Below are 10,807 nucleotides of genomic sequence, written 5' to 3' on the forward strand. Positions count from 1 at the left end.
AAAGGTCATAGCCTTCTGTAGAACGGCGCCTACATACTAGTAAACACATCGGCTAGTACAAGAACTAGGGGGTTGTAGCTCCCTTCTAGTAAAATCTAGAAAATGAGAGAAGGTTGTAGCCTTCTACAGGTGGGTGTCTACGTACTAGTATGAGTTTGCACCAGTACAACATTGTAAACAAATTTTCTTTATATTAAAAGAAGACAGAGACAGCAGCAGCATGTGATTTTTCTCCCGCATTGGGTTTCCACCTTAATCTTGGTGTTCATGTGTGTTGTTTATGTGTGATGGTTTATTATGTTATCACTGCATATTGTTACTGTATAATAAGACATTGATGCACTGATTAAAGATCAACACATGATAAATTGACTAAATCATAAGTTCTTTGGGTATACGCTGATTTCCTTAATCACAATTGCGTACACACGCAAGTTCACTTCACTGAAGTAGCGTATATAAATCTGATTGGAAATTGAAAATTTATTGAATTGCTAATACTGTTTCACCCCCCTCTCAGTGTTATTTCCAACACATGTCTTAGTCAAGTTGAAGTTATCTTTCATGTAAATTGAATTGTAGACTCCAATAATTATGAAAATATCAAAGAAATCATAGTAAAAGCAACAAAACATGCAGTCTAGCCATCTGTCATTGATAAAACAGAATTGAGCATGCAGCAAAACATGCGCAGTGATTGGCAACATAAGAAAGCAACAAAACATACAGTGAACATAGCCATCTTCATAACAAAAGAATCAAGTATGAGCAGCGAAATAGTTAGAAATTAAAAAATTGATGAAGCATTAGAAAAGAGAGTATGAATGGCTAGTAGAGAAGAAGATTTATCGCACATCAGAAAAATATATTAAATAGAGGCACTAATTGAGAATCTTTCAGCAGTATAGCATCCAAGAAGAGCAACAGAATCTCTTTGACAAAAACACTTGCAAGGGGTGATGAGTGAAGAGAGGGGTCAACAATGAGATCAGATGAGATAATCACACACACAATGAGCATAAATGACAAAAGGATGACACAAAAACATTTAAATCAATTGATCCCCATGGTAAAAAAGTTGCATAATAGTTCTTTGGGTTGTGACTTCGGAAGCTCGAAGTAGAGATATGGTAAGTTGGCTAAGGAATAAGCTCCAACATAGGGTGTGTGCAAGTGCAAGGTGAGAACAAGACAAGTCGGGCACCACTCCGTAGACACGATGGTGTCGAGTCAAGAGGGCCTTGTTTGGTGAGTAGCAAATGGGTGTTGAAGAGACTCATTCACTGCACAAGCAGCAGCTACTAGATTGAAAATGAAGGCTAAAGAAGTCGTAGGTGAAAGTATTGTTGCTGCAAGCTTGCTCAGGACAAACTATGACTAAGGAAGGGGGAGATGTTCGAGGGCCTCTTAGGCCTATGCAATACTCATTATACTTTAGTATAAGTAAATCAATGTAATAAGAGGTAAATGTATAAAGTAAACATAATGAGTGATTAGTTGGAGCAGGTACAATCGCCCCAACCATTTGTCTAATGTATAAATGCACGTGAATACTTAACGCAAAGACAATTGGAATTCTTGCCCAATACTTCTTCTCATGTGAATGTGTGTGTTCTTGCCAGTGTTCGTGATGTAGTCTGTTCTTGTCTGCATGTTGAGGCTCTGCCTTCAACAAAACTCTTTTGCCGTCCCAAAACAACAAGGAGGGTGGGGTATAAAAATCTGGCATGGTTCTCCAAAGCTCTTACCGCCAAGGGAGTCTAGAAACTCATCAAGGTTCAGGTCTCTAGGCACATGTTATGTACCAAAAATATATAAGCACGTCCTCTATCTCTGACTGGATAAGATCCCTATTAAAATATTCAAAGAATAGGTCCATTGTTAGGAAAACTATCATCTAAGATTTCCCTCTAATGCAATGGAAGGTGGGCTCTGGAACACAAGTTCTTATTGGAATTATCCATCAGTGAGCGGCATAGGAGGCATTATTTACCTTTCATCAGCTGATTATATCTCCTTCTCTGCCAACATAGGTCCTGCCACAAATAATTCTGCTGAACTGTTTGCTCTAAAACAATTAATCCAGCATGTGAAGGAACAAGGAATCACTTCTTTACATATCGATGGGGACTTTTGGTTGTTATAAACTGGATAAAAGGAAAAGCTAGGCTAAACAACTACATTATTTTGCCTCTCTATCAACAGATTTTGATTCTCATCACATCTTTTACCAATATTTCCTTTGATCATGTCTACAAGACTATAAATGAAAAGGCAGATCACCTCTCCAAAGCTGGTTTGGAATTGGACCATGTGAGAATTTGCGTGGTAACATAATCTAGATCTGATTTTAAGTGGGTGAGTAGGAATATGTGACAGATATCTACAATCTAAAACACATACAACTCAAGAAGGCAACGTGCCCCTTGCCAATTTGAAGGCGTATGTATGCATTTTGCAGTGATTGTTGGGTGTGCACGTGGGGATATGTGTCAAATTGCTACAGTAAAAGTTTTGGCCAATTTCAACTTGATACAACGAGATTTCGCTAAAGTACAGTCAACTGATTCTTCGTGCTTTCGATGTCAAAGTGTAATTTCGACCTGAATTTCGGTTCGTAGGTGGGTTAGGGTGTTAGGAAGCCCGATATGGAATTTTAGCTCAATCTGACGTAATGTGAAGGATTTAGAGCTCCTGCCCCTCTATTCATGCTTCCATCAACAACATGTGCACCATGTGGCATTAGCCTTTTGCTGACTTGCACTCAACGGAGGACCTAACCTGGTCAGAACTAATATCTGATAAAGTATATTTACGTGACCTGATACGAATCACTAACCTTTGGGATTGTACACGGGTATTTAAAGAGATGGATGGGAAATATTAATATGGAGTGGTTGCTCTTTGGAAGCCCTCCAGGGATATAGTTAGGTAGGTGAGTTTTTATGTCATCAAATAGTTAGCAATATAAAAACAATGGTTGGAGAGAGATTAGCAAGGTGGTTAGCCCGAGATAATTCTTCATACTATTTAACAAGGCTCAATTTGAAATGGCCATGCATCACCTGAACAAAACATGGAAGGCTATTCATGGCTACGAGATTTCAAGGATTTGATATTGGACAATAGCAGCAAATTTCTCTCAAGGGTCGTCTCAATCTTTTCCCAATGCATATCTTCCTATTATTGCAGGCTTAAAGTTGTCCAATGTTATTTGTTGAACCTTGGGATTCCTGGAAACAGACAGTAAGAGTTTGGTTGCAGCAATGATATGTATTTGTAATGCCATTAATGTGCTGACATGAGCCTAAATTTGCATTTGACAAATGGAAAGCATGTCAGCAACTCACATGGCATGGCTATCAGGTGATTAAATCCATAAGTGAGATTCATATTACCCCAATCATTATTAGAAGAGGTCATTATCTTTCTCATTAGATAGGAAAATTAGCATGATTGGGAGAATCTTTAGTTTGAACCTATGCGAACTCAAGATTAGAGAGGATTTGTAAAAGAACAAATTGCAGAGAGCAGAGGTAGATTGAGGCTGAGCAGCGGAAGTGGAGTATGAATCCAAGAGTCAGAGTTCACAGGCAATGGATCCAGATTAAGTGTTAGTGCTCATTAGAAAAGCATTGCTGGGTCAACCCAAGAATCGGCCGAGCCATCTCAAGTCTACAGCAAGCTGAAAAGCTGTGTTAAAAGATAGACTGATATGGGGTGTTTTCTTAAACAAACAGGATGGTTTCAGAGCATTCCAAGCCTTATGCAGACTGGACAATAGTCAGCTGGTCCTCCCAACTGGAGGTGGAAATGAAGAGTATCATTGACAACCAAATACCTGATTCAAAATTGGCTAGACTTATATGTTTGTCTTCACGAAGGGTGCATCAGATTTCCTCACAAAAAATGTCAACTCTGAAGAGTATAACTAGTGAAAAGGACTGCAATGGGGAGGCAACAACAACCACGTGACATAACATCTCGAAGGCTTTGCAAGAATAGACACTCCAGTAGGGTGTTTGTGTGCGCTTGTTCAAGTGTGTGCTAGTGCAAACTTGAAGAACATAGCTGAGGCTTTGCCTCTAGTTTTGTTTTGCATGTAATCTGTTTCCTAGCCAAGACTAGACTCTATAGCCTCTAGTATTTGTAGTTGGTCTTCCCAATTGTAGTTGGAAATGACGAGCGTGACTGACAGCCAAAAATACTTAATTCAAAATAGCCTGGACTTGTAAGTTTGTCTTCAGTGGCCGTTGCACCAGATTTCCACTTATAGAATCTCAACTTTGAAGAGTATATATAGTGAGGACTAATTACGTGACATAACATCTCGAAAAAATTGCAAAGATAGTCACTTCAGTATGGTGTATATGTAAGCTTGTTCAAGTGCTTGCTTATGCACACTTGAAGAATATAGCTAGGGCTCTGCCTCTAGTTTTGTTTTTCATGTAAAACGTTTGCTAGTCATGTCTCTAGCTTCTAATACTGTATAGTTGGTTCATAAGAAATATAAAAAAAAATTGTCATGTGATTCGTCTCCTAAAGCAATGTATGGCAAGTATAAGTGTGCCTTATTTATTTCTGGGTATTGAGATGTCATGGGGCACAGAATTATTCCAAAAGAATATATCCATCCCAGTCTAGTTCGTGTTTATCTCATCTTGTCCACAAAGAAATTCAGAGTGTGATTTTGTATCCATCCCTTGTTATGTTTGAAGTCCTAAACACAGTCCATCGAGCACAATGCGCAAGCCAACATTGTTGTTCTAAACTCATAAATCCTTCCACTAAATTTGCACTAGTATAAAGTGGAGATTTTCTCTTTTAATATACCCCTGAAAGTGCCCTTTTCACATATTTTTGGAAGGGTGGTCTGCTTGTTCCATAATACATATAGGAAAAAGCATGGTTTAGAGTCTCTCCATTCAACCCTAATTAGGTATCGAGCTTTTCTCGCCATTGTTTCCCTTCTCAATCAGTGTCAACAAAGAAAGAATTGGGCAACATGATGTGAGATCTGCTAGCTAAATATGCCCACTGAGTTCATAGGTTATGCATGTACAGGGTCCTCTCAATGTTGAGTTGAGAGTTTTCTGTGGCTTCACCTCTCTCCTATTCTCTGTTCCATTCAGGGTGTGTTCGATTAGTTGTTTGAAGGCCGAATTGCTTATCCTAATATCCCATTCCAAATACGTTATACTCACCAAATGGCAAGGAGGGACGACAAAATATTTTCAATGGAAGTAAAACTAGAAATGCAAACTAAAGCAATGTATCCACAAAATATGAGAAACAAGTAAAAACCAAAAAGCATGCACTTTTTTGTTACTGATAAGGACAGAAAAAATACAAGGTAAAACTAGCCCAGGGTCCAAATTAGCACAAAGGCAAAAAATAAGCTTGGCCACAACTTCTATCTCATAGCTCCAACTTTTGATGAGACTAAACCCCTTTACTGAATGGTGAAAGTGACTAACCTTAAGGTCAACAATTAGATTACATCTTGCGGATCTGTAAGTATGGAACTATACAATCACAACTAAAGACCGAATATTGGATCATTCCTTGGATCTCTTCAAGCTACCCTACCTCGGAGACTAAAGAGAACAATGCTGGCTCAGATAGATTTCCAGTTTAACTTTGAACTATTTTGTTATAGGGATGTTTTTACAATGTGTAATGAAATATTCTTTCTTGACAGATCCTTCTCGCATGTACGTTTATAATGCTGTCTAGTTCAAATTAAAGAGACTTGCAATCAAGTTGGGGTTAATTTAAGCCATCCGCAAATAGATTGTATTCCTTCTCTGATATGAATCATAAAAGGAACAGAGGGCGGGTTCATATGTAAGGTAGAACTGGTCCAGTGTCCTAATTAAAGGGCACTAAGACATCGTAATGTCATTTATATGAGTACAAACAAAGAAAACAAATATTGGAATAATGACCATGGGGCATACAATTTATTTATAAATTAAAATATTTACATCGGTGTTTTCTTGGACAGTGCTTGAGAAAATCCCAAACAAAATTTAAGCAAGCTTGCCTCTCATAGGACCTGTAAAGCAAAACAAATGTAGTTATCAAATGAAGAGCACTGGACCTGCTTGCTCAATCCCCTGGTTTATGGTAAACGGTTTTCATCAATAAACCTTTTCTTCAGCCTATGAATTCGTCTCGAGCAGCCCTAGCTTTCTGCTTATCATGGACAAAGTTCATTACAAGTATGTTTTACCTTGACAAATTCACTGCCTTGTCAAGACTCTGTATCATTAAAAAGAGAGATATCCTGCCAAAAAAATCCATTTATACAGTACCTTCCCTGCAAATACACACATAAAAGCATGAAAAGAGTTTCCCATTGAAGACTAAATTCATCTGCAGAGACATAGATCCGGGATAACACTTTCCTCTCAGAAGCTACCCCAAAACTGAAATAAGGAGAGGGGAACCAGCAATCCTTATCTAGATTGCAGATTCTTGGAATATTCCAGAATCTGACAGACAGGAGTAAAGTCAATTTTTTGACCTCACTCCTGTCCATCAGATTCCGGGATATTCCCAGAATTCTGCAATTGAGTTAAGTTCGAGGGAGGGGAACCACAGAAATAATATACAACCAACAACTTGCCCTCTCACTAAGCAACAGGTGCAGATCTCCCAGGCCATATGACAGTGGGCATGCCTGACAATCAGGGAGTGACATTTAAGGCGTAAGCTTCAAAATCAAAATCAAGATGTCTGGGCATAAAGTACTTTCCCTGAACTATTGAGTCTTGACAGGTCACATATGTGAGCAATAAATACACTGCAAACACTATCTGAGTCCCAGAAAAAAAGATATTCAATGCCATGCTATAGCTTGAATCTCAATGGTTAGTCTATTCTCGAAAAGTAGGAAACATGGTGTGGAAAGAAGATTAATATTTACTTCTTTTGTGTTCATCACAAATACTCAATGCTCCTCATTTTTTCTGAAAGGGCCTGAATAATATCATGCTTCTTCGCAAGTTCTAGCAAAACGCGGAGCCTCTTGTAAGAGAACGAACTGGGCTTGTGCCCCTTTTCTATTGTCTCAAGGAAGCACTTTTCTGCTTCATCTAACTTGCCATTATCACAGAGCGCATCCATCAATATATCTAAAACCAGGGAATAAGAACCATAACCCTTTTGAACCATATCATCCCATAACTGAAGGGCTAGGTCCAGTTGGTCACGCTGGCAAAACAACTTCATCAGTAACATGCACATTTGGGTATGCGGAAGGCATCCAGTCCTGATCATTCTCTGATGCACATTCCATGCCTCTTCACAATTGCTGGACCTATAATAATAACGAATAAAATTATTATATGTGTTGGGATTGGGATCTATGCCTGCCTTCACCATTTCATCCAGAAACCTGTATCCCTCGGACAATTTGCGTGCCATGCAGAAATTCTTTATAATTGCGTTATAGACTGCTGCATCAGGATAACAGCCATACTCCGTCATCTCTTTAAGCAGTTTACAAGCTCTATCATGCTGGCCAGTTAACCCCAGCCCACCGATTAAAACTGTGTATGTCTTCACATCCGGGTAGCACTCATTCTCTCTCATTTCATCAACAATTTTGAAAGCCTCCCGCATATCCATACCCTTACATAGCGCATCGAGGAGGGTATTATATGTGACAATATCCGGGCGACAGCCCAGCTGGATCATCTCATCATAAAAACTCCGGGCTTCTTCGATCGTTTTCCAACCCGATAAAAGTATATTGAAGGTCTGAGTATTAGGTTTAAATCTAGATTTGAGCTGATGGTAAACAGTCCTCGCATCCTCCATATTTCTCTCCTGGCACAATGCTCTGAGAAGGGCATTGAAGACTTCAATGTCTAACACGCCTATGTAATTCTTAAACTTCTCAAATGCCTCAATAGTTTCAGTTAGAGAACATATCTTTGCAATCCTTGCTAAAACAATCTGGATGGTCTTGTGGGTGATTAAATTAACATCGTTTCTATGCATTTCCCACAGCAACTCCCATACCCTGTCAAATTTCCTCATTCTTGCAAGAATAAACAGCATCTGATTATATGCCTCTGAGGTGTGAGAATAGCCACGCTGGCGGCCCACCCAAAAGAAAAACTGCAGAGCTCTGAGTCCATTGCCATGGCTATACCTTGATCTTTTCAGCACTCTTTCTACTACATCATTAGTGAAAGTTACACCAGATTGCACTAATGAAGGTACCATGCTAGGCTCGGAAGGGGAGTGGGTACTTATAATTTTAAATATTGTTTCTGCATCAAGGGCAGCATGTTCATGCTCTTCATTCCCTTCTGGGCATTGTAAGTTGGGGTTTTGTATTTGCCCATTAGGGATTGATTTGTGGTCTGAAAACCCCAATAGAGAAGGTGGATGTTTGGGCGGTTTATCGTGCAGAAAATGGCCATTTGGCTTGAAATGGTCACTGGGCATCCAAAATTTGTGGAAAAAAAGAAGCGCATTGCAGTGTTTATGGTGATGAAAATGAGATATGAAATTAATATACCTCTGGCGTTGACCCCAACTGCAGATCATCACCTCTGCTAGACTCCATATCGTTTTCATCTTCTTTTGCATCATCCGCAGCTTTGTTCATCAACAACAATAAGCTCAATCTGTCATCTCCGATTGCAATAGTAGAGGAAGAAGCCTTCCGATACTTGCAGGGATATATCAGATATACATGTCAGCGTGGTTTTAATCCGGGTTTTGATTTTAGCGTATATTGCGATTGATTGCAGGAAGTTTTCCATCAAAACCACGAAAAATGTGTCTCAATCGAAAACATTAAAATGTGTTCCTTGACGTTCCGAAATATTCTACGGTTTGAGCCCAGCTAAGCAACTTTTCATTATTGAACCCTAGAAATATTCGTAAGGTTTGAGTCCCACTGCATGATCCAACGCAACTTTGCGTAGATGCATATAAACATCTAAACCTCACACCCTTTGATTTTGCATATTACTTTCCAAAATTCCATTTCCATGTTTTTTTTCAACACAACTCTCAAAAATTGGATCATAAAATCAATGGACACTAAATCTCCCCACTTAATTGTTGGACCACATAACTTCTAGCACATCACTGTTGGACCACATTCATTAGACCACTTATAATGAGTTTATATATGTTATATCTCTTAAACACTTTATAAAGGTTATATGTTTAGGGATTCTCTTGATTTAGGAAATAATGGTTGTTAGGGAAAAGCCCATATTATTTTTTATGTCTTTATGTTTAGGATGGAAGATTGTGTCTGCATATTCAAATGGCTTATGGGGGGCATGGTTGCAATGTGGGATCTTGTTTAGATTAATTTTGTGGCTTTCAGATTCTTTGCAGAGATCATATTAACTAGTTTTAATCGTGGGTTTGTGCATTGTATCCATATTCTCAACATTTATGTGTCATACCATGACAGAAGGGGTTTTTGGTAAAGAACGAATGAATGCGAGATCTTGAAAATTGGATCTTTGATCATTGCAGGGGACATGAATCTCACGATCTCTGGTGAGGAATGTTGGGGTCAGCGAAGTAAGTTGGATCTCATGGGTTCTTATTTTAGAGATCTTTGTTGAAAATGTAGCAAGAAAGTCTTAATTTCGATTTTGCCTTAATCAAATTGAGAAAATCGAAATTCCACATCAGCAGACAACTTGGAGGAGTTAACTAAGGTGACATGGCACTTGTCACTCAATTAACTCAGTTAATTCGAGTTGGGGAAGCTTGAGTTCAGTTCAATATGTTTGATTGCTAATTTGTAGAAATCTATTTCAGTTAATTTGAGTTATTGTCAGTTTAACTAGTTCTAACTGTCAGAAGAACTAGTGGAGGTCAAGTTGTGGAAGTGGAACTTCAACCATACTCAGTGATCAACCAGTTAACTGATCAATCAGCCCAAAATAATTGTTGCATGCAGAGAATTCGAGTTACCCAGTTGAGATGGAGATTCCAAGGAAGTGTACTATTAGTTGTAGCATATTCCAATGTGTACAGGTGGTGCATGCAGTCAGAGGAAGGACCTAAGGAAATTATGCAATTCCATAGTGGGAAATTCCTAAATAATAGGGGCCAATTTGCTAAGCAAATAGCGCAAGGAAATAGGAGCTTGGAGGGCTTGAAAATTGGCTAAGTGTTGGCCAGAGTTAGTTAGTCAGGCAAAGGGATAGACTATACACTTGTAGGGTGTGCTCAGGCTTGAGCAAGCATATGCATTTCATCTCTATTCTCTGATTAATATAATATAGATAGTAAGGGGTTTTGAGCAGTTGCTTTCCCCTAGATAAATCTTTGTCCATGTGTGATGTTTCATTTTGCATGTCTATGATTTGTGTTCTAGATGGTGAATTAACTTTCGTAGATCAGTAGAGTAGCTTCAAGTCTTGTGATTTAGTAATTTTCATGAGCAGTATTGAATCCACATCTTAATTTCTACAATCTTTTTGCGGAAAACATTTTGGTGAACATTCACCCTTATCATATTGCTCCTACGTGGAAAAATGGACGCGCTTGATCTCAGCATATTGCCAAGTTTCTAGATCGTTTTATGGTGCATAAAAATCTCCTGAACCATCTAGGGCTTATGAGATCTTGGGTTTCTCCAGCAATTCTGTTGAATCATGCTCCCATCATTCTCCAATGGAATGGTGATCGAGTTTGGAAGGGGCTCCCTTTCAAGTTTAATCAAGCATGGTTATGTGAGCTAGATTTTTGTCAATTGATCTAAAATTCGTGGTCTCTGGGATCAGATTCCAATGGGCTTTCTTGGATGGTGGTG

General features: G+C 38.8%; 1 protein-coding gene across 1 annotated transcript; it reads right to left on the reverse strand.

Moving 5' to 3' along the window:
* Window positions 1-5,935: 5,935 nt before the first annotated feature.
* On the reverse strand, window positions 5,936-8,899 carry LOC149246770 (uncharacterized). The gene has a single exon (XM_089458022.1). The coding sequence runs from the start codon at window positions 8,608-8,610 to the stop codon at window positions 6,946-6,948; it is 1,665 nt and encodes a 554-aa protein (XP_089314148.1). The 5' UTR covers window positions 8,611-8,899; the 3' UTR covers window positions 5,936-6,945.
* Window positions 8,900-10,807: the final 1,908 nt, after the last annotated feature.

This window comes from Pinus tabuliformis, chromosome 7, assembly GCF_031772625.1.
Source record: "Pinus tabuliformis cultivar Carrire ecotype Pingquan chromosome 7, CPIR1, whole genome shotgun sequence".
Lineage (NCBI taxonomy): Eukaryota > Viridiplantae > Streptophyta > Pinopsida > Pinales > Pinaceae > Pinus > Pinus tabuliformis.

Bases quoted from the DNA above. Each gene is read 5' to 3' on its own strand.
- LOC149246770 (XM_089458022.1), bottom strand. From the start codon at position 8,610: ATGATGCAAAAGAAGATGAAAACGATATGGAGTCTAGCAGAGGTGATG.